Raw genomic sequence first — 24514 nt, 5'->3', positions numbered from 1 at the left:
TCCTCTGTCCTTGGGATTCCATGAAATGAGTGCAAAATTCGCTACGATAATGTGTAACACGTGAGATGCTAGTGATTATCAATCGTAACACTGTTGAGTGCAGTTCCCAGTTTTAATGTTACTTTTCAAAAATGAGACAGTAACAAATTTCTTTAATAGAACAGAAATGCCAGGAAGTAAAGCTATCTACAAAAAATAGTAGCAGTGGCGTATGTTGAGGTGTTCACTTCACTTTCTTTGAATTTGAGGACAGAATTTATCTCCAGAAGTTTCTCTAGTAGCAAAGTGTTAGATAATGTCATAAAACATTTTAGTTGACTCCAGTACAAAAATCCAGATTGGAAGGGCATCCTCGTTTAGCATAGATACATTAAATAGAGTGCTCTTTCTTAAGAAAAAGGTCCCATAAGGAAAGAAAGCATTGCTAATTTGGGAAAAATAATGTGTGCTTCATATGACACATCAAGACATATGCCTCAGATCATTTTTTTTGCTTTTTAAGGTTCAGATGTGTTTAAACAGATGTTTATGTTTCACAGGTAACTGAAATAGTGCAAGATACTGATAAATGTGCCCTCTGATACTGCACTATTTTTTTCCCTGTTTATCAATGTAATAATCTGTTTTTAATAACTAATTAATTATACCTATCAACAAAACAATAGCAATAGCTATAACTACTTACATTAGTTATTATTTGTTATATAGTTACTTACATTAGTATAACTACTCATATTAGTTCACATGATTTTATTTTAATAAGGCTTGCTTAGAACATTAAGAAAATTAATTAATCTTAGGGGCTTAGCAGCTAACAAGAGAAACAATTTTATTTTTATTTTTTATTTTTTTTTACGATATGAAAATAGTTACTTTCACAGATGTGTATAGTGGTATAAATTTTATCATATTTGTATAATAGTGCTAACAGGAACCACATGTGCTCAGGTATGCTTTGGCCAGTCCTTAGGAAGACGTTTTCAAAAAAGTTGAAGTATCAGTTACTGCTTTTAGAAACTATTTCAGATATTTAGGTCAAAAGACTTAATTTACTGATGTTTTCTATTAATGAGGCTCACTGCTGTGAGTGGTTGTAATTCCTTGAGATTTTAGAACAAAATGTCCCAAAAACATGCAATGTAATATATTTTGTTTTTACTGGTAGATTTTAAGTAAGTGTGTATATTTTAGAAGTCTGTATTACCTAAAGATTTCATATTCCAAAGCACAGCAAAGCAGAAATTATGAATGCTGATTAAGGAAGCAATTCCAAAGATTCATTCTTGGGAGCAAGCTTCTTTCTAGTCATTTCTTTTATGTATTTACCTAACTGTTGTAGTTTACACACTATGAGCATTTTTCTCGTTTAACACACATTCATGTGTATTTGCATTGCAATAGCATTGAAAGATTGTTTTCTACCTTTGTAGTGTTTGATACATGACCTGCAAGGCTCTATCAGTGCATGAGTTTTTATTTAATCTAGATAATTAATAGAATCATAGAATCACAAGGTTGGAAACGATCTACAAGATCATCCAGTCCAACCATCTCCTCATCACCATTGCCACCACAAGCACTAAACCACATCACGCAGCACATCATCCAGACACCTCTTGAACACTGCCAGGGACGGCGACTCCACCACCTCCCTGGGCAGCCATTCCAGTGCCTGACCACTCTCTGAGAGAAAAAGTTCTTCCTTATGTCCAACCTAAACCTCCTCTGATACAACTTGCGGCCATTGCCCTGTGTCTTGCTCATTGCCTGGGAGAAGAGGCCAAATCCCTCCTCATCACAACCTCCCTTCAGAAAGTTGTAGAGTGCAGTGAGGTCTCCCCTGAGCCTCCTATTCTCCAGACTGAACAATCCCAGCTCCCTCAGCCGCTCCTCATAAGACTTGTGCTCCAGACCCCTCACCAGTTTTGTTGCCCTTCTCTGGACACGCTCCAGGACCTCAACATCTTTCCTGTAGTGAGTGGCCCAAAACTGAACACAGTGTTCAAGGTGCGGCTTCACCAGTGCTGAGTACAGAGGGATGATCACCTCCCTGCTCCTGCTGGTCACACTATTTCTAATGCAGGCCAGGATGTCGTTGGCCCTCTTGGCCACTTCAGTTGTACTACATCACAGGATGCTCTAAATAGCAAGTTTGCCACCACAAATGCATTATCCTTTTCTTGTTCTACCTATCTTTACTCAATTCAGCGATACCAAATGGCTGTTGCCAATAACAATAAAAAAGTTGGTGCTCAAACTTGCGAAGGCATTTACTGTTGAGGTAAATTAACTGAGGATACATCACAAGAAGAAATTAAATACATTTATATTAATCAAAGTTGCAGCTTTTGTTGGTGTTTAATTTCCCAGCATTTCTTTTTTGCAGGTGTCGTGTAGGAGAGAACTGGTGGTACAGAGGGGAGCACTGTGAAGAATATGTGTCTGAGCCACTGGTCGTGGGTATTGCCATTGCTTCTGTGGCAGGATTCCTTCTGGTGGCATCTGCTGTTATCTTCTTCTTGGCAAGGACCCTTCGAGACCAGTACACAAAGAGCGACACCGAGGACTCACAGGGGTATGTGGCACCATCTAATGTTACAAAGCTCATCTGCCACAGTAAGGATAATTCCATCATAAGTCTTGTGTCATGCAGCTGATCAGCAGCAGGGTTTATGCGCACCTCCAAGTGCCAGGCTTCCTTAGTCTGTCTGCTGCCGTTCTGGGCTGCAGAGAAGCTCACTGTTTGTTCATTGCTCCCCCAGGCAGGGTGACAGCCTCTCGTCCATTGAGAACGCAGTTAAATACAACCCCATGTATGAAAGTGATACGACTGGCTACAGCCATTATTATCGCAGATACCCTCAGCTAACGTCCTACAGTTCTACCAGTGCAGAGACATCCACCGACTACAGCAGTGAAGAGATAAGGCACATTTATGAAAACAGTGAGCTTACTAAGGAGGTAAATGACCTTGTTTTCATAATGCCATCAAAAGATCTTGTGAAAAATAAGCTTATTGAACAATTGCAATTTGAGGCCTCAGTCTTTCTCAAGAATCTGTGCTCTAGATAGATAAGTCACAACTCTGACTGCTGCAACTATTAAAGAGGAGAGAGCAAGCAGGGAAAGAAATCCTTCCTATCAGGTATACAGACAGGAATGTGTGTGTTCTGACTTGTAATGAATTTCACATGATAAAAGAGCTGAATGCTTAAGTAACTGCACAAGGGCTGCAGTGGTTTGCTTTAGTGCTAGACATGGCCTTTAGCTTTTGATGCCAACTGACATGTAGGAATCATTGCTGTAAAAATCTGGAACTTCCTGGCCTTTAATATAGGATTCTTAAAGCTTAGTTCTTAGTATAACCTGCAAGTTAGATTATACTGTCCTACCTTGTTGTATAGATGGCATCCAGGATTCACTGAAGAGGAGACAGGATTTACACCCAGGAGCAAGCCACAGATTCTTAAGCAATTGTGAGAGGTGTGAATCCAGCCTGTAGCCAGGGTTGTGGGGAAAGTATCCATGAGAAAGAAATGGTTCTGTTCAAGCCAGTTGAAATGTCACATTCTATCCAAACCCTGGTTTTAACAGTAAAATATGACTAGATTCCAAAACTGAAGTGCTCCACTTTTAAAAATAGCACTAAGAAGAATTTTAGTCCTGGACTGTCCAATTTCAAGGTCTCCTCATTGAAACAGCAAAGGATGTGAGTTTTATTTTCCAAGAAAAAGAAATAGATTGTTTCAGTAGTACTTTAATTTCTGTTATGTACCTAAAATTTCTTTTTTGTATTCTAGGAAATTCAGGACAGAATTCGAATTATAGAGCTTTACGCTAAAGACCGTCAGTTTGCAGAGTTTGTTAGGCAGCATCAAATGTGAGTGAAAGATCTTGTCTGCATAATTCCTTTGATGTTTTTTCATGTAACCCTTACTACATTACTATATTTTTCATAAGATGGGCCTGAAAATACTGGACTTAACTAGATACTAAACTACTAAACTAACTAACTACTTAACTAGAAGTTAAGATATCAGTACTTTCTGAAGAAGCTCAATGCTTTTTAAGTACTTAATTTAATCACTGTCACAAGTAGGCAGTTAGGTTAAGAAGTGCTGAAGAGGAATCCTGCAGATAATGGGTGTCAGAGAAGCACTGACATCAACTTGATCCTGAAAGCACAAATAGAACCTTCCTGACTCTTTTAGTGTAGGTACTGCTGCTACCTGTTTATTTAGAAGAGAAATTTTTAAAAGCATGTTAGTTCATCTCAATTTTGCAAGACTTGACTTGGCAGCTAACCCAGGTCACTAGTGCAGTACTATCATCAGATATTGTGGGCACGTGATCAGAATAGAAGGTATACAGTTCTGAACAGTTAACCAAGCTGAGTTGTGTGCTTTGATGAAAGTCAAGCTTAGGAAAGACTACCAAGGAATTAAGTGTTGGCATTTGGTCTCCTACAAACTGTATTATCACTATAGCAATAAGAAAATCACAGATATCTCTGTTCACTTAAAAGATTCTGAAGTGCGGTTCCTTGGAATCGGGTTAAAAACAGCTACAGTAGCACAACCTCTGTATTCCAAAGACCTCAACTACAGTTTTGTTTTGTTTCTTAATTGAAAATAACTGCAGTTCACATTTTTCCATGTCACTTGTTCATATTTTCATCTTGAGACAGATCAGCTTCTAAATTTTCCACAGCTGGAAAGTAGAAAGGGCTGTCTCAAATAAGCCTTGAATCCAAAGCTTGAAAGAGAAAGAGACTAACTTAATCATTGCTTCTCTGTTTTTCATTTCAGGAAGCTGCTGTAAGAAAAAAAAAAAAAAAAAAAAAGAAATCAGTAGAGAGCACGTGGGAGATAAAGACTACCTTGTTGCCATAGCAATGGGCTCAGATGTAACTGCAAAGTTACTTATAGTCTTAACATTGCATGGATGGATACAGATGTTTTCTAAATGAATGGCTGAAATGTACAGATGTCTGTTTATCTCAATTACCTCTGGATTCTCTGCATAAAGTGACATTTTTAAGAAGTGATCAGAAGTGGCAGAGGTTATGAAAGTTCATTTTTCATTAACTCTGAAATGGACAGTGGTAATTTGTATACCAAGGCAAAAAAAAAATCTCCTCAGAAAAGAGAAGATACGTTCACAGACTAAAAATAAAAGGCACCTTTAAAATCCTGTCTGGCATTTATCCCCTCACTGGAATCTACTGTAGTGAATTCACAAGTACAAGGTGCTAGTGGAAAGAATGTGGTTTGCACGTGAATGGTTTGTAGGAGAGAAGCACAGTGATAGAAGGGTGTTAGCATTATTTTAAAGCATTCCCAGCATAAACACAAAAGTAACCTCATCGGAAAAGATGTTATTTTACACAACTGCCTGATTAAACTTTTGCCACCTGGCATTAGCAAAACATCACAGTGCTGAGGCTGCAGCCCTCTGAAACGCTCTCTCCACACAGTAAGTGTCACTGCTGGCTTGCAGTGGCCACATCTGGTACCAGAGCACAACAGGGCACTTCTGCAATACAGTGTTATAATGTCATGATGGGTGGCACTCCAGCTGTTCCTGAAAGACACACGAGAAGGGACACAGAAGGTCTTCTATAATACAAATGTTGTGTAAAAGTTAAGTGACCAACATTGACTTTTTTGTACATAGACAATTTGTTGTTAAGATGCATTGTTTATTTGTTGTGTATTTCCTTACAAGCTTATTTTCAGAATGGATTTGATTGCTGAAATAGAAAGATGAGTAGGTTAATGACAAAATACTACAGTGATGTTTGTGCCCATCTTTTTTAAAACCATAGTTAGTATTTACTCAGTGTTGAATTCAGCCAAATATTGGTTACATTTTCTTTTCTGATCAGAGCAATACTGACCCACCATGAACTGTGTTTCAAAATCAAGCTGTGGGATTTATATACATACATATTTGCTGAATGGCAATAGTTTCTTAGGGGGAAGGGAAAAAGCCAGACTCGTCTCAGCCAGGGCAGTCTTTCTCCAGCAGAAGCAGCTCTCCTGAAGCATTTTAGAGCAACTGAATAGATATGGGATCTTACAAGGTACAGAAACTGCATTTTATCTTGAAATTCTAAAGAGAGCTTTGACCACCTGTTAAGGTATGTGGGAGCTCTGGTTAGACATAACATTTGTGCTGCTAAGGCACTAACACTGCAGTCAGGGCTAGGGCACTAACAGTCTACAGTAGTTTCTACCTGCAAACAAGTCCAAGATGCTTGTTGTCTTTACAAAGGTAATTGTAGCTTTCTGTCCGCATGTGCCAACAGCCACACGATACTTTTGCAAGTTCAGTGTTAGTGAGAATTACTTACTTGACTATAGGCTGATTTATCTAAGCAAGTAAAGATTTCAGTACAATTTCTCTATGTGTTCTGGAGAACCTTGCTGGATCATTTCCATGGTATCTTTTTGCCTTGAGGGGCAGCAAATAGCAGAGCCAAAAATCTGTCAAAGAAAGGTTTACAGAAATCACTGTAAGCCCAAATAATACAAAGCAGTGGAATACGGTGCAGATTAATACTGTTGTGACCAGGTGTTGGAAGACAGAAGTCACACAGTGTGACCCAGTGCTCTCAGGGCAGCTGGGATCAGGTACGTCTTAATGATACTCAACTACCTGCTGGACAACTCTTGGTATTTCAGTGTATATACTGTGTTTCTTTCCTGTTTGTGTGTGTGTGTACCTATAAGCATAATGATATTTTCACTACAATAAAATACAATTTCCAAAATGCTTTTTCTAGAAAATTGATATGGAGACTGTGAGTTTGACATAAAGAAACAACGTATCTTAGCCATGAGGAGTTGTGCACACAGTGGCAGGAAGTTTGGTGTTTGACTTCTTTTAAGACTGAGTTGGTTAAGCTGTTGAGCTCATTGCTAGCACAAATGCTGACATCATTCTTTATCACTTGCAGGGTTATATTCTCAAAATTCATGCCGAAAAACATGTAATGAGGGGCTTTGCTTTCTACTATTATCTTTGCTCATTATAAAGCGGTGTTTGGCTCTAATTAAAGAACCAAAATGTTACTGAGGGGATCTTGATGTCTTAACAAAAACAAAGGACCCCTCCTCCTTCAGGCCTCCTCTCATGAACTCTGATGATGCATCTCATAATATGTCACGAAGAACCTAATGAACTGTCTTGTTTTAAAGAGTTTCCCAATCAAAGGCAGAGACAAAACACTAATATCCTCATAAAAACAAGCCAAGCTCTGTATAAAAATCTATTAGTACTTGCTATTAATTAACACAAAATTTTTCACTTGCAGAAAGTAAAAAAGCACAGGTCTGAACATTGGGTTAATTTAAGAGCACACATAAAGACAGTTTTTGTTTGCTGATCATGGGCAGGTCCATCAGCTTGTGCTGACCATCCATTGCCCTCAGGCTTGAAACAGATCAAACATGGCCCTTCACAACACTGCCAGCTGCCCCCTCACATAGGCTCTCAAACAGTAGCCACACATTTCAGACTTGCAAAAAGCACTGGGGGTAAGCTTAGCCTTTACATCAACCCTGTCACTCACATCCCTGATCAGACTCACAGGAATGGGTCCTTGATGGGAGAGGCAGAGCAAGGAGCAGGAGAGAACTCCAAACTCTCCCCAACCCTGCATCTGTGAGCAGCAGAGATGCGAAGGTGTTACAGCTACACAGCAGGGATAGGCATCCCTCCTGGTAAAGCAAAAACTCAATGCCAGTGTATCTGTAAGCACTCTAGGACAGACACAGACTGACTTTGCACAGCATGTGGAATCCAACAGAGTGTTGTCATTCTTTAAGTATTGGTAGTTATGCACAGCAATTTCCTGGTGCTTTCTGGTTACTCAAAGTGTGCTACAGCACCAGCAGCAGTTCTGCCTTATCTTTCCACTGCTTGATTTGGTTTGGGATCAGCAGGCTGATGTTCTACATAATATGCATCCGCTTGCTTTTGTTTCTCAAATGAAGAAAAAAAAAAATAAAAAAAAACCCAAAGCTGTTTCTGAGACAGGAAAGGCATTTTTTATATCCATCATTCTAAGCTGGGAAATTTTGTTTTTGCCACATTCAACGCTAGCTGGCTCTCCTGCTCCAGTTTATGAATGACTCCAGGAGTTTCAGCTCACTTCCCATCCTTTCGGGCTCTCCCTTGCTGCTTGTCACCCTCCCTCCCTGCTGCTTCACCTCTGCACTTTGCAGTGGGAAATACTCCTGCAGCAGGCAGCTCTGGTTGGGGGATGACAGTAGGTTGTAGGACAGAAAGTGACAGCTTGCCTGAGGTGTTGCTACTGTTCAGGAACAGCTGAACACCATTTCCAAATCTGTGTGTTTAGTTTTCCTGCGTTTTCAATTCAACATGAAGACAGATTTCAAACCTTTCTCTTTCAGGATGAAAAATGCCCCCCAGTGCTGGAATTTTCTGAAAAGAAGGCCAATTTATTTTTTGAAAAATCAAATTTGCTGTCAGCACGTCTAATGATTATGTTAATGTATTTATTAAATATGTAGGTCACAGTCATCTACAATTGAAGACTGCCCTTTTCTTAAGGAGATCCCCTCACCAGGTGGTGTCATTTATACAACCCAAACAACAGCAACAACTACAGTCTGTCTTGAATCAGAGGAGGTGGAAATGTTAGCCAAAAGTCTCCTATTAAATACAAATCAAGAGTTAGTGTTAACTGGAGTTGTGATTGCATCTCCACAGCTGATTACCAGATGGGGAAACTATGCCTTTCTGGAAAGGCTGACCTAGTTTGAACAGAAATAAAAGCAGTAACAATAAGGAGTACGGCCATACGTCAAGGCTTTATGCAGTAATGCGGGCAAGCAACTGGATGAAAGAGGGCAGGAGCAAGGGCAGTCCCAGCAGTGTGCACACACAAGTGGTCCCAAGAGGATTACACAGCAACTGAATGACCTCTCATCCCAGGGAGAAGGAGGATGCAAAAGTGCTTCCAGTAGTGGCATGGAGCTCAAGTGTCCTTAGCATGACCTACAGGTAATCACTGGCTGTGGTCCTTTCTTACAGTCTTGTCATCCGCTCAGTAAGAGCGTGCCTGTGGTTTCCTTCCCTATCTCCAGATGGTGTATTAGTGAGTTTTGATCCACAGAAATGCTCTATATGGTTCCTCAGTAAACCACAGATTGCTGCATAGCATTTTTCTTGCTTCCACACAGACTCACTTTGATTTGTGTTGATTCTTAAAGTTCTGATTAAAATCAGCAACAACGTCAACAAAAAGACACCTTCCCACAACTACATTTTTAGGGCTCGCTTTCTGTCTGCTCCTCTACGCATAGTTGAAAGCTTACATCCAGCCTCGGTGGGAACACAGCGTGATTCAGGACAGCTACTCCAAGAGGTCTCACTGTGCCCATCTCCCTTCCACACCAGCATGTACAATGACAGCTCCTGCTTGCCTTGCCTACTTGCATTACAGACATCAAACCAGCCAACACACCTCCCAAGGCTTGAAGTGAGCAGACATGCAAAGGCTGACTTTTCAGAATAGTCCAGCCTCTTGTATTATGTATACAGGTCTGAATGGGAGCTGTCAACACTGAATACACTGAGCTAACAGAAAGCAGAATTAGTGGGCAGATGACAGAGTAGACTGACTTTGGGACCATATCTTAAGACACGACATGATTCCTTTGATATTTAAAAGCGTAAACCACAGAAGGCTTTGCACTTACCTACCAAAAAAAGGAAAAATGAAGCTGCTGGTAAGGAATTTGAAGCAGAAAACCAGGCCACAGCCTGCAGGCGGCATAAACCAGTCTCCAGAAAGGGATCACTCAGCTGGAAAAGATGGAAGAAAGAGGAGTAGGAGCTCTGCAGTAAATTAAGAGGTTATTCTCGTTACTTCCACTTAAAAAGAGGAGAAATTTCCCAGAATCATTGTAGTTTGGTATGTGTTCAAGTCAATAAGCAGCTCCTGGTGAAGTATCCCTAATACTTGTTAGTGAAGGAGAGGAGAGAACTCTGACCACAGCCGAGTCAGGCACTCTGCAACCTACAGCAATCATGTGCAGAGACAAACAGGAAGAGGAACTACCAAATGCATATCCAGCAAAAGTGATTAACTGGACAAGGCCAATTTATTTATGAAATATGAGTGAGGGATGTGCACAACTGAGTACAGCAGAGGTTCTGCAGTCCCACTGCTCAGCACCTACTGGTGAATGGTCTCGCATCAGGTGCCCTCATCAGCCTACAAACTTGTAAGCCACCAGCTGTTCCTCTCCCAGATGCAGCATTGCGAAGAGTGTTCCACATCATGATATAAAAACCTGATTATCTGTGCTGACTGGTATGTTCCATAAACATTTAACAAAACTTCCCACTGTTGAATTACTTGTGTGCAAAAACCAGATGATTTTATAAAATGAAAAGCTTGAGCTGGCAGATTATGGGGGAAATAAAACCACCCACAAGAAACCCCAGTAAAAATAGCAGAGATATTCATTCCTGTAATAAAGAAAACCAAATACACAAATTCTTCAACCCCATCTAGCCTCCATATGAATCTGTCACGAACATTTCTGAAAACCGGTCTAGCTAACTAAGCCTCTTGCAGAACATTGTCCAAAAGGTTGTGTGCAGCTCCCAGTCCACTCTGAGAAATGGGAAAGCTCAAATCCAGCCAAGATCAGTTAGCAAATAGAGGACACATTTGTGGACCAAATTTGAAAACCAAGAGTATTTAGAGTATTTAGAGTATTTAAAATTAGATAATTTTAAATGTCAGGCTATAATAAAGTATGGTTACAGACTGGGTCGGCAACTACAAATCAGAAACAAAAGTCTAAGCAAATCAGTTTTGAATGATCCCCTGCCCACAAAATCCACTTAATCCACTTCTGCTATCTTTTAAAGAGAATTTCTAAATGTAGAACAAGTGACAGACATGTCTTCACAACAGCAGTGATGGGAAAACAATTCCTCAAACTCTGGAGGAAGCCTGGATGGCCTTTTGTACTGGAGGACATGAGGAGCTCTAGGAAATACTTGTTTCTGCTTTGTCTGTATGGTATGTGCACTCAAATATCTGCTCTGCTTTTCCACACACAGAGCATGGTAAAACCAGGGTTAAAAATCTAACCCCTGAAATGAACCATGGAAGGGAACTTGAGGCAAGCCAAAGCATACCTTCAGACTGAGGGAGGGAGGTCTGAGTGGAGAGCTCTGAATTTTCTTGCTACTGCCAAAAGTGAATGTGAAATCTCTCTACCTTTCCATACTTTTTCCACTAAGATATAAAGAAAAAAATAAACGTTGTTTCAGGTTTTCATAATGTAGGCTGTCCTCCTTTAAATTCTATAACAAATGTTTTACTGTTTATTTCTTATTATTTTTATTACTCCTTATCCATAATTATGGCATATTCAGACCCCTAGTGCCAACCTCCCACCTTGCATAACACTATGGAAAAGTTCTATCAGTGGCAGCTGCCAGCTACTGCTCTGAACTCAAGCTTCCTTCATTTTGAGGCTGAGAACAGAATATTTCAGGTGGTGCTGTGTGGAGCCAGGAGTTGGACTTGATGATCCTTATGGGTCACTTCCAACTTAGGATATTCTGTAAGTCTATGATTTGATGATCTTCCTATCAATCCAGTCGTGTCTCCATATTCTACTTTTTAAAATAAATTATTATAAGAACTTTTTCCAAAGCAAAACAGCAAAAGATCTCACTAAGATACAAGACAGACTTATTCACTGCTATTATTTGAAATGCTGAATGTACAAAGCCTTTCTTGTATTCATCCCAGTCCAAGGGCAAAGCTGACAGCCTGCATCCCTATAGCTGTTGATGTGGGGCAGAGAAACTGCACTCTCTCCATGTTTATGGCACCAGATCAGCTATGTCCATAGTCTTATACTCCATCCCAAGAAGCAAGAAGAGATGTAGCGATTCAAGCTACAAGGTTTTCAGTTTTCTCCAACTGAACAAATCTTATCTTCAGCTACTGCCAAAACGCCTTACTGACATTGCTGTTCTCTTCAATACCAGCAGAAAGGCCTGAAGCAATCACAACCTGCCAAGCAACCGTCAGCTCGGCAAGTTTGCCATGTTATGTGCAGACCACAGTCAACACTATAATACAATATGCATTTAGTTGGGATTCAGACCAGTGGTCTACAGATAGAGGTCCTGTGAAAGGGATCACAGAGTGCTCCACAAGTGATGGCTCCCATGCCTTGGCCAGTGACAGAGCTCTGGAAAACCAGGACGGCTGCAACTGTAGCAGAGGCTGGCTGTTCCTGTCCTGGGAAGGATGGTCATCCCACCAGAGTAGGTAGCGTCTCACTCCGCTGCACCCCCAATGACAGGGCACTTCTCTCAGCAGGACCCCATGTGCTCCTTCCTGTGACAAGGAGGCTTTTTCAGCATTGCCAGAGCAAATAGAACCTCACAGACTGTTTCATCCTTTTGTGCCAGGAATCTGCCAAGAGATTTGTGCACTCACTGTGCAAACTGGTTCCATGAGTGGCCACTCTACAGAAGACACTAGTGGCTATCACAGTCCTTTCTGCAAAAAAACTGAAGAAATGCAGTCTTATTCAAAATATCAGCAAAAGTTTTAAATCTTTTCTTGCCTTTTAATTTGTTTCTCTAAATCGGCCTGGAATGCTTAAATCTATTCTTTTAAATAATCAATATTATTTATTGGCACATTTCTGAAAAAACTGCAGCAAGTTGTTTCAGAAGATGAAAAACTTCTGGATCTGCTTCTTTACATATAAATGGTGTTTACTGCTATGCTATTATAGTATAAAACATTCTGTAGAAGATGCAACTGTTCAGCCAAACAGCCTAAATTCAGGCACCAGTATTTGCACATACCTGTGCAATACCTGTACTAAACGGAAGTTTTATTATAATGCAGTCATGTTATATGTTTCCTCTTTGCAGTCATACTAAACATGCTTCAGCCCGATTCTAGAGGCACTGTGTTGCCACCAGGATGCCAACCCCTCTGGACATCTACCAGCCTGCAGAACATCCAGCCCTTAAACCCTAAACACATCCTGTGGATCCAGAGCTGTTCATGGGCTAGTCTCCAACTCTAAAACTGCTGGCCACCCGAGGTCCAATCTTTAATATCCGCATTGTATCACAAATCAGCCCTACTCCCAGAGCCTCAAAGAAGTCTAAGCTTAGTCAGGTAGTTTCTTGCCAGCAGTGAAAACAAGCAATGACCATCATTCACAGTAAAGCAGGGTTTTGTACTAATAGGCAGTATCCATTAGAACACACACTACTTCTCAAATTGTCAAACTTATTTGCAGTCTGCCTCTTTGCTAAGACTGCCAGTGACAGACCCTACCCACTGCAGACTGCGATGACACAACCACCTCATTTTACACATGCCCCCAACTGACTGTCCAAGGGCAATTAATTTTCCAGTTGGCACTGAACCTCAGAAACTCACATAAAATAACCCAAACCAAACACTTTAAGTTAAGCTTCATCTGAACATTAACCATATAAATAAGTACAGACAGTAACGAAAGGGAGATGTCAACACTGAAAGGTGTTGAAAATTACATTAGGAATAATGAATGCTTCAGGGATTAACAGTACCATATGGTACCTTTCATGTCCAACTTACTGGTACAAATCCAGATAGAGCAGCTCGGATAAAAACCTTTACCATCTGGTGACTTATTAGTTCACGGAAAATAAACAGGTGCTGGAGTCTCACACACACAGAATCCACCATCGTACCTGGAAGTCTTGTTGCCTTTCTCAGTAGAGAGATCAAAGAGGGCCAGAATACCCTTCTGTCTCCCCAACTACAATGTGGGAAATGAAGACAGCTGAATGTAGTGCACGGCTACCACCCACTGCAGAACTAAAACATGATCGCATAGATTTCCAATAATGATCCTTTTCAGGAAACAGGAGGATTTATGATTTTCAAGATGAGATCTTGTCTGCCCACACACTTCTTTCCCCTCCAACAAGATACTCTCTCCCAGAAAACTTCATTTTGCTTGTGTTCTTAGACTATCATTAGTATGAGAGTACTACTGCAAAATATTTCACATTTAGCAGCCCTCACGTCAGCCTCAGCACAGAAGCCTGAAGCAACCAGCACCCACAGCTCACTGAGCCCATCTGAACATTCATCCTTTCTTATTCAAGAGTATTGTTTGAGTTTCCTGGTTGGTTTATAAATTTTCTCTCTAATGCTTCAATTTCCCCCTATTACTTTGGAGAATTTTTGTTTTATTATGTGAAAACTGCAGACAGTTACTACTGGATTTAAGTGTAATAGCGGATAACAAAATACCCTCTGAGTTTCCTCTTTGCAATTTATTGGGGAATCACTCTTTGTACAGCAAAATGTACTGTCTGATTGATACAAACTATTTTTGCTAGTGGCATATGGGAACTTCTGTGAATAACTTGAGACTGCAGTGGTCAGAAGATAATTTGTCTTCTTTGATGCTCTGTTTCTATTCTGAAATGTAGCATCTTTTTTTTTTGGCCTAGGCTGAATGTAGATACTCACACGTCATGTGATGATCAGGAGCACATATCACATCAGAGAAATCTCTTAAGTTTCATTGGTAAATCTGCACCTGCTGTTTCGTAGCTTAATGGGGAAAAACAACCAAGATCAAATGAACAAAACACCCAACACAAGAAAACCAAAATCAACAAACAAAACCACAAAAGAAACCCCAAGTCCTACAACAGTAGGTATTCTTAATTTCATCACCCCATGTGCACTTCGAACACTACAGATCAAAGGCATGGCAATCCAAGCCAAAGTCTATCGTTCCTCCTTTGTTTTATGAGTATGATTAACACAAATTAAATAAGAGAAAGCTAGGAATAGCTTAACAGTGATTTGTTACACCAAAGATCCACCAGAATCATCATCCTTCAGATGATCTTTTTTCTCATTTTACACCAGTCACCCAACCTCCCTGGTCTGACAACATAGCCTACCTCCCAGGGAAATTCTTCATCCATCTTCTAGACATTCCTAGGCATGGCTGAGCTCTTGTCCTTGTTCTTCTAAATACAGACATGCTTAAATAAAATATCAGTTATTTATTTCAGTCATTAAATATTCAGGGTCAAAACTGGCCCTGCACAAGGGAGATCAGTTTGCATTATTATTATCGCAGTTTACTGTAGTGAGACCTCACCTGGAGTACTGCATCTGGATGTGGAGTCCTCAGTACAGGAGAGATGTGGACCTATGGGAGTGTGTCCAGAAGATGGCCACAAAAATGATCCAAGGGATGGAACACCTCTCCTGTGTGGACAGGTTGAGGGAGCTCAGGCTGTTCAGCCTGGAAAAGAGAAGGGGAGTCCTGATAGCAGACTTTCAGTGTGTAAAGGGGAGCTGTAAGAAAGAAGACAGACTGTTCAGCAGAAGCTATTCTGATAGGATAAGGGAAAATGTTTTTAGACTAAATGAGAGTAGATTTAGACTGGATATAAGGAAAAAGTCTTTTAGAGTGAGGATGGTGAGGCACTGACACAGGTTGCCTAGAGATATGGTGGATGCCCCATCCCTAGAAGCACTCAAGGTCAGACTGGAAGGGCTCTGAGCAACCTGATCTAGCTTTAGGTGTTCCTGTTCATTGCAAGGAGTTGGACTAGGTAATTTTTAAGGGCCCCTTTCAACTCTAACTATTCTATGATTCTATGGCAAGTTATATGTGAATGTGCAAGATTTCAAGAGGTGTTTGTCCCAAAATTCAGTGCAATATATAAACTTTTACTCAATAATTTCAAAAGGGACGAAAGTGTGCTGATACTGTCATTGTCAGGCTCAGTCTGTAAGAAAGGCTTAGCTCATTTTAGGATTTGCTTGGCATTTATCCATTTAAGATTTTAATCTACAGCTTTTGTCCTTTAAATTCTTCTACAGTTTTTGACATAGACAGAAGACTGCTTCATTGGAGCCTTGCTTTCAGACATCTTCCCCATCATTCCTGACAACTTCTTCATCTCTTGTCAAAATGCATGGCTTTTCTTCATCAGCTGTGTGCTAATCCAGACTTCTTTCCCAGAAATTTAAAAAAAAATGAACAAAAAATTGCTGGCCACTTGACACTTGATAAAACACAATTACAAACTGGCTGAAACTCAACCGATGCCTGAAAAAGAGATTAAGGGACAAATTCTGCTTTGAAGAAGAGCATAAAGCATCACCACAAGCATACACTGCTTTAATAAAAGGCAGATTGGGATTGTAGAACTCCTGGAGGTGCCTGGGCACCCAAACAGCTCATATTAGAGGGTGGTGGTATTTGCAAGGCAGTCCAGTGGCTTATCTGGGACTGTGTAAGAGCAGAGCACAGACCCCTACAGTATGGTAAACTCTCCATTTCACAGGGAAGCCATGGGAACTCATCAGTGGTTCCACCATACAATTCAAAGTCCCCTGCAGTGAGCTCTAGAAGCCTCATAGTCCATCCAAGGATGTACATCAATAACTATGGGTGTAGTTATATTCTTCTGGGCAATTTGAAAGCCAGATTTCAGAACCAGATCCAGATTTCTTGATTTACTTGTAGTAACATATAAGGAAAACTGCCTTTAACTTTGCAATCAGGTGCTAGCTTTTTAAAGACTCTCAGTCTGTGGAACTGCCTACGCAAAGAAGAGCTTTCATCAAAGCTGTGATGGGGCCTATAGACAGAGCAGAAAACTCAAGCATTCAGCATTTACATCCATGGAAGCTTTGAGTAACAAAGGTGCAATCTCACAGGCTGCTAAACAACTTACAAGAACTACTTTGCATTTTCTCCTACACTGGGCACTTCTGCTGCGTGTGTGTCATGGCTGGATATTACTTGCCAATACCTTGAACTTTCAGAGTATCTGAGGAAATCAGACTACTGAATGAAATGTGCTCTTTTCAGCAGACAAAAGAGAAAACAATAGTGAGGGGAATATTTTTGCACACCCATTTGCAAGAACTTGAGACTGGAACATCCTCTTTCTCAGTGAAAACAAAGCCTGAAGGACTGCAGAACCCTTTCATTAATAACTGAAGAATATGGATGTAAGCATGCCTAGTCTCTAGGTGTATGGTTAATTCTTTTAACTCACTCTTCATGTGTGGGGAAGGGGACAAAATAAATTAAGAAATAAAATCAAAACTCAAAAGCAGATTTTATTTTCTGTGGGACGCAACTGCCAGGTACCTGCAGGATCCACTGCAGTCATATGTATAAGGAAACCTTCACAGAAAAAGGGAGGGGAAATTCCTTCACTATCATTTTCCTTTTTCCAGTTTCTTTTTTAGCTTATCTGTTCTCTCCTTTAATTTCCTCCAGTTCTTCCACACTGTATCCATTTTTTTTGTATTAAGAATGTAATCTTCCCTTCATGAAATGGGCTTGGATACATCCTGTACACTGAATAGCATCTGATGTAATTTTCTCATGTCCCAACTCAGGTGTCTCAACTTTAAATTCTCCTCTGTGACCCCTCACCTCTAGTTGTCTGTCCTTGATTGCATTGTTACAGTCTAAGTTCAACAGCCTGAGCTAATTACAGATGAGGAGGGCTGAAAGATGGCCAGCTTGCTGTGTATCTGTAATAAGAGAAGCTGTCTGAAAGCGGGGGTGTCTTCATCTTGTATACAAAGGCATTTAACAAGATCCAGTGACCAGATGGTGAACTTACTTAGAAACACTGAACAACAAATGAGAAGCAGTTTTCCTGCATTTCATCACGCAGTGGTACTGGAGGGATTGCTCAGATCCCAGATTCACTCCCACTTGGAACGCTCAAATTCTGATACCCACACGCTCCCTCCCTTTCTAAAAAGGGGCACCTGAACTTAACTTCTAAGGGAACAACGCAATGGCCACATGCGTAGGCATTTGGCAGTTGAGCCTTTTGACATGAGCATGCGTACTTCATTCTTGTCCTCATTTGCACCTCCAATGCAGCTGACTGCACAGAACTAATATATTCCTTTAGCCTTTCTCATCTGTCCTCACCTGCATTTGGCAATTCTGGCTGCTATTTACGCATCTATGCAAACACAATACAGATGAGCCTTTGCGTACAGAAACACTTTTATAACATTGGCTTCACCAACCATAAAACTCAGGATCTCTCTGTAATAACTTCATGTAAACACTAGAGCTGTTCCAGCCAGCAACTTCACACCATTATGTTTCTGTGAAAGAGAAGGAAAAGATATTTCCAAATATTCTGCATGGGTTTAAAATACAACATAGCCAAAAATAAGCTTGGATTCTTCTGTAGCAATATTGCAAAAACTGACCATAACATCTTTCTCTCTTCTCAAGGCTGTGCCTGCTGTTTCTTCCTACAGGTATTTTTAATTCGGTCTCCTTTCATCAATCTGGTCTTTTTTGCTTACAGCCCTACAGTATTCTTGACTGTGACAGCCCAAGTCACTTCTAGCCTTTTATACTCACTTTACCCCGTTGGGGCTATTCATTGCAGTAATTAATTAAGATAATTAATTACTCCAGGTCATAACATCAGTTTCACTACCTTCACTGACATGTCACCCTTTTAGGCTTTGTGGCTCTATCCATGCTCATCCTTTGTCTCTAAGACCTGCTTTTCCATTTTCCATGGTTGTGGAATCCTTATTGTGATGCCACCAGCCTTTGGTGTCCTGTTGTCTGCACTGCTTTGGTGGAAGGCTCTTGACCACCTTACTGTGGCAATATTCCATTCCCCTCCCAATCAGCTTTTCAAATATCTCTTAATCATGTTTCCTTACTCCAACCCTGCAAACAGACATAAATGGCATTTCCAGCTATGCACTCTAATGGAAATTAAAAAAAATGAGAACTTGTTAGTTACTGCTAACTTAAACACACACAGAAAACCACCAACTGCACATCACTACCAATAAACACCTTAAAAAAAACCCCCAGAGAAGTAAGAAATTTAAATTTATCTTCTTTGTAACAACACAGGAAACTGTATCCCTTTCCCAGCTATACCTAATGCACACACACTTCTCACATTCTGAAGTTACCTTAGGTCTTTAGACTTTAGGTCACTTAGATTTGAGAATCATGTTAAATTTTTCAACCTTAAAAAAAAAAACAACAGACAACAAATAAACCATATAGCTGAAGCTCTCTCACAAGCTTTCTGTGTTATCCTGGGCAAGTCACTGAATTCCTAAATAAGTGAGAGTCTGATGTACCTGGTTCTGCACCACAACAATCAACAAGAATACCCATTTCCAAGCATTTGTGACAGGACAACCAATTCAGACCTGCATGCCTGTTTTCTGATCTATTAATTTTGCTCCTCAAACAATTAGACAGGCATAACAATAGTATCTCATCTGGTTGCTGAAGAGCACAAATAACCACAAAGCTCGTACAACTGAATTTCAAGAAAAGAAACTTAAAAACCAACAAATCTCAATGAATCTGGCCAACAGTAAACACAGCAGAGAAATAACTCAAGCTCTAACTGTGAAGGATAAATAAAGATTTACGGAAGATTTTGCTTCATGATTTACCTCTCCTCTATTTTACATCCAGAAAATTCTCCACAATTTATTTTTGTCATATAGGAGACGTAGGTACATCACTTCGCATTTCATTAACCATGATGTCAGCTCACAGCAAGCTTACAAGTGACAAAACTGAAAGCTGTCTGGAAAACAAACAGTGGCAATGCCAACAGAAGAGCCCATTAAAAAGAATAAAGGAGAAAAGTTGGTCAAACTCCACTGCAATTTTTGCTTATCTTTTAAGAACAATCAGGAGAACAGATGGTCTTCCATTCCTGTGTGGCTTCTGAGTAAAGAGAGCTGATCCTTCTATTTAAGAGCCTTATCTTCTGTCAGATCTCTGTTTGAGAAAGGGTGTATCACAAGGCTTCCCCTTACTAAAAGAATGACTGGAAAAATTTAAGCTTTCCTGTCAGTCAGATGAGCCCCTTTATCCCATCTGGCAATGAATTTTGGATAAAAATAAACCGCCATCTGACTAAGCAACTGTGAGACAAAGACACATATGCTGGAATGTCACTGATGTGACTATTAGTTGATCAGCTGATGGCTTTCAGGCAACACTGTATGGCTGCTGGGAAAACATGAGACTTCTTTGAACAGTGCACTTAAAAACAAGAAATAAATAAATAAAATCATCTGTGTTTTTCTTTTTTTCTTTTTTTCTTCTTCCTTTTTTTTTTTTTTTTTTTAGTGGACATACTACACATTCCCTGCATTCCCTGTTTTAAAGACTTGTTACCCTGGCCCTGCTCCATGTGCTCCATGTAGAAGTTCTCCTGCTATTTTCTTTTCACTGTTTCTGCACCTCTCTCCCCTTTCACTTTTTGGGGCAGAAGGGAAAGATAGACTCAAGAGCAAATGTACTTCAGAAGGTCTAAAACATTTCTACCTAACAGACTGAGGCAATATATACCAGTTTGGCATGTGAATAGGACCACTGCTGTTTATTACGAGGGTAGTAGAATCACACCATAGAATCATTGAACAGTTTGGGTTGGAAGAGACCTTTAAGACCACCTGCTGTAGGCAGGGACACCTCTAGACCAGGTTGCTCAGAGCCCCATCCAGCCTGACTTTCAATGCCTCCAGCAAGGGGGCATCCACAACCTCTCTGAGCAACCTGTTCCAGTGTCTCATTAACCTCATAGCTAAGAACTTCTTAATATCTAGCCTAAATCTACCCTCTTCCAGTTTAAAGCCATTTCCCTGCATGTTGTTGCTACATACCCTTACAAAAAATAGGATACATACAGATCAGTCTTTGTAACAACAAAATATTTCATGGTACTTAAACAGTATTATGAGTATTTTGATTTCATCTACGGACAATTATATTGTCTAAAATAAGCTGAAAATAAATAATTCAGATGAATTGCTAAAATAAGCTAAAAGAAGTCAGTGAAATAATTGAACTGAAAAGATTCCTCCTTTCTGCCACATCAGTTTTGTCTTTTGAATTGACTAAACCTGAGAAAAGAAGTTATGTGGGAGCAGCTCTGCTAAAATGAAATTGGATCTGTTTTGTTGCTTCAGGTCAAATAAAAATTCATGCTAGTTCAGAATTCCGTGAATTTAAACCATAATCTCCAAGAAAATTTAATGCATATATATATATATATATGCAGCATAGCTTCGTTAATCTTTGTTATCTGAATCCCACATTTTGGATTTGGAAGGACTTTTTAGGATTACTTTCCATGATCTAGGAACATCCTGCTCACCCATATGTTGCTTCTCCCTTTAAGTGCAGCAAGGAGCATTCATCCTAGCTGTGGGACTGTGTGCAGTCAAACTAAATTACTGCATCTGTGCTGATGAGGATCGAATGAACATGTAGGGTCAAAACAACTGTAACAGCTGAGCTAATTATAGAACGGGTAAGGAATGAGTGTTGGCATGCTAGACTTAAACTGCAGGAGTATAAATTGTGAGGATTTACTGCAACACAAATACAGATGGGAGAGCTTGAGTCACAACAGCTTTCTAACTCAAGAAGTCAGGATAGGTGACCTATTGACTTCAAAGTGTTCTCTGCCTTCAGCAGCATGGGTAAAAAGAGACTGTCCTAATGCTGATCTGTATTCACTTTTCTTTTACTGTGTATGTGTGTGCCAAGACACTGGTATGACAAAAGATTCCATAATGCCTTTTTTGCCCTTTAAAAATGACTCCCATCTTTAAACATTCTCCATTTTTATTATTTCAGTACACTTCTAGGAGTCTCAAATGGTATTTCTGCATATTCAAGGGTGATAAAAGGATTTTTATTCACCAGACTGTCCATCACACCTGCACTGAGCAACAAAGCACAGCACAGAGGTAGGTGGGCTGGCCACTCTAGGCACACCAGCAGGCAATACCAACTGGGGCTTACTGATAGCATGATGACACACTCACAGTGCATCTGCAGAGGGTACAGTCTCCAGCTGGTTGGTGCACATTGTGCCCCATAGCATACAGTCTCTCTTACCTGAGAGCCAGGCCTGGTCCAGTGCACCATGTTCTCCACTGTATCCCCAGATTATCCGTGGCAATAAAGCATGGGAAAGAGCAGAAGCCTAATCTTCGGGTTTTAAACCAATCCCAAGGATTAGGGATTAATAGCATAGACTTTCAGGGCACAGGCAAACAATCCGTTTTGGTGAGTTAGAACTTGAGGTAAAGAAGTAAGAAACCAATATTAATTTCCGAAGATGTTACATAAATGGGAGTTTTCTTCAGACAGCATCTAGTTGCACAAAGGGACTGAGACTTTAGAAATACTTCGCCATGGAACAGATGGTAAAGAAAGGAGAGATGTACTATGCCTCTACCCCTACTTTACCCCTTTTCTTGGGAACTTCATCTCTTTTTGCTCCATACAGGTTCAATTTCCAACTAACCCCCCCCTTCTGACAGCATAGGATGCTGTAATTTTCAGTCACCATGGTTCTACCTCCTGCTTCCATGACTGCCAAATAACCAGGTTAAAAGGCTCTTGGTTCATAGTCTTTTTCAGGTTTTATTGATTCAGCTTCTGCCTTCTGTCATTGTTAAAATCTAAAATATCCCACAATATGGTGAAGAGCCTTTCCTTCATCCTCATGGACCTTATTCATGTCATAGTAGCATGTATTTTTCTTGTTGTTGTTTTTTTTAAATAGGACAAAAAAAGTTAGCATACACTCCAGCAAGCGGCATCTTGTTCTTCCTACAGCATTTTGAAACCCATTGTCCCCAGTCAGATATATCCTTTTTGACAGCCTGCAAAACATCTTCTTCCCATAAAAACACATCTGCCTTTGCTATCTCCTGGTTGTCTCCCCTAAAGCCAACTGAGTTATTCACTGCTCTCTTACTTTGCCCACAGCCATTAAAATTTTTCCTATGAGTTGTAGAAAGAACAAATAGATCGAGTTTCATTTCTTCTGGTTAAACAAAGAAAAAAAAACATAAATAAAAACCAACAGAACAAAACACAGGACAATTGAACTTCAGGGATCCCCTGCTTTGATTTCAATGGCTTTTTTTTCAGTGAGTAACGCTCGCCCTCTTTGTGAGCTAGTCCGTGACAATATGGCTTTTGATAACTCACCAGCACAGAAACAAGAAACACTCCTGACATACATACTGCCACATGAAAGTCTCATGCATCTCATGTATTTCACATGAGGGATTCAGCTAACGTGTAAACATGAGAGAAGCACAACCCATTGGAAGTGGCACAGAAGGCAAAGGAGGATTAGTTGCTTTACTACAGGACTGCCAGACACAGTGCCAGTCCAACTTGCTTTGCAGCTGTGACCTACGAAGTCCTAAACGAACTGTTTCTACTCTGCCCTCACCAGCTGTGACACTGCTGTGAGTGACAGCACTGCAAAGACTTGGGCAGGGAACTCCTGCATTGCTGCTGTATGGCAACTGCTAAGTCACAGCCTGAACCTCTGATTGATCACCTGAGGCGAGCCATGAGTCAGCCAGAGGAGCACAGGTGAAGGCAATTCTCCTGTGCTGCCTGGTTCCACCTGTCCTAGACCTATTTAAGAGCTGGCTACCAGTAGGGAAGGAGCTCTTCTGGAGGTCATCTTTGCTGGTGTTTTGTGAGTGAGTCCAGGATAGGGGTAAGCTTTCTATTTATTTTCTTTTGTTGTCGTAGTCTGCTTTGGTGCTGAGGAGCAGCTGAGGGAGCTGGGATTGTGCAGTCTGGAGAAGAGGAGGCTCAGGGGAGGCCTTATCACTTTCTACAACTACCTGAAAGAAGGCTGTAGTGAGCTGGGGGTCAGCCTCTTCTTCCATGTAACAGTAGTAGGATGAGAGGTAATGGTCTTAAGTTGCAATAGGGGATGTTCAAGTTGGACATTAGGAAAAATTTCTTAGAAAGAATGGTGAGGAGGCACTGGGACAGGGTTCCCAGGGAAGTGGTGCAGTCACTGTCCTGGAAGTGTTCAAGAACCTTATAGATAAGCTACTGAGGGGCATGGTTAGTGGGCATGACTCCAACGGGTTGATGGTTGGACTTGATGATCTATCTTAGCAATCTTTTACAACCTTAAAGATTCTATGTTTCTATGCTATGGCATTGAGCTTCAATGGTTATTTGAACTTGGTAAAGCTGTAAACCCATGGGAAGCCTGCTGGTTGTGTTTGCCTGGAAGTCCTTGAGACTGTGTACACAGGGACATGCAAACTCATTGCCTATTTGCTTTCAACCATGAGCAATTAAATACACTTCTGCACATTGCTCAACTCTGTGAAGCTTTTCCACTTCTTTGCAAGTTTTGTTCTTCCAAGCCTCAGTATTTTTATATCACTGTTACTTAACCTCTGTTTCTCTGTATCTGCAGTGGAGTTCCATTTATTTTTCTCTACATGTGCAGCAAACACATCAAGTTCCAAATGGAGATCAGTGACAAGTGATGTCCCTCATGGGTCAGTGCTGGGACTGATACTGTTTAATATGTTCATCAGTTAAGTCAGCAGTGAGATTGGGTGCAT

At 40.5% G+C, this 24514-nt stretch overlaps 3 protein-coding genes across 4 annotated transcripts in view; all 3 read left to right on the top strand.

Annotated features, from left to right (window-relative positions):
* The window catches only part of IMPG2 (interphotoreceptor matrix proteoglycan 2), a 52675-nt gene extending 45900 nt beyond the window's left edge, over nt 1–6775 (top strand). For both annotated transcript variants that reach the window (XM_052664676.1, XM_052664666.1), the window contains 4 exons: nt 2387–2575; nt 2763–2961; nt 3801–3884; nt 4823–6775. In XM_052664676.1, the coding sequence (XP_052520636.1) occupies nt 2387–2575; nt 2763–2961; nt 3801–3884 (472 nt within the window). In that variant the 3' untranslated portion in view covers nt 4823–6775. The remainder of the gene's footprint in view (nt 1–2386; nt 2576–2762; nt 2962–3800; nt 3885–4822) is intronic.
* Nucleotides 1–24514, top strand: part of ABI3BP (ABI family member 3 binding protein) — a 302331-nt gene that overhangs the window by 82816 nt on the left and 195001 nt on the right. The gene's annotated exons all lie outside the window — the stretch shown is intronic.
* The window catches only part of RPL24 (ribosomal protein L24), a 304494-nt gene that overhangs the window by 140710 nt on the left and 139270 nt on the right, over nt 1–24514 (top strand). The gene's annotated exons all lie outside the window — the stretch shown is intronic.

The sequence above is a fragment of the Tympanuchus pallidicinctus genome, unplaced genomic scaffold, assembly GCF_026119805.1.
Source record: "Tympanuchus pallidicinctus isolate F22 unplaced genomic scaffold, pur_lepc_1.0 scaffold10, whole genome shotgun sequence".
Taxonomy (NCBI): domain Eukaryota; kingdom Metazoa; phylum Chordata; class Aves; order Galliformes; family Phasianidae; genus Tympanuchus; species Tympanuchus pallidicinctus.
Note: the sequence above shows the minus strand (reverse complement) of the source record. Positions and strands in the feature narration are given on the sequence as shown.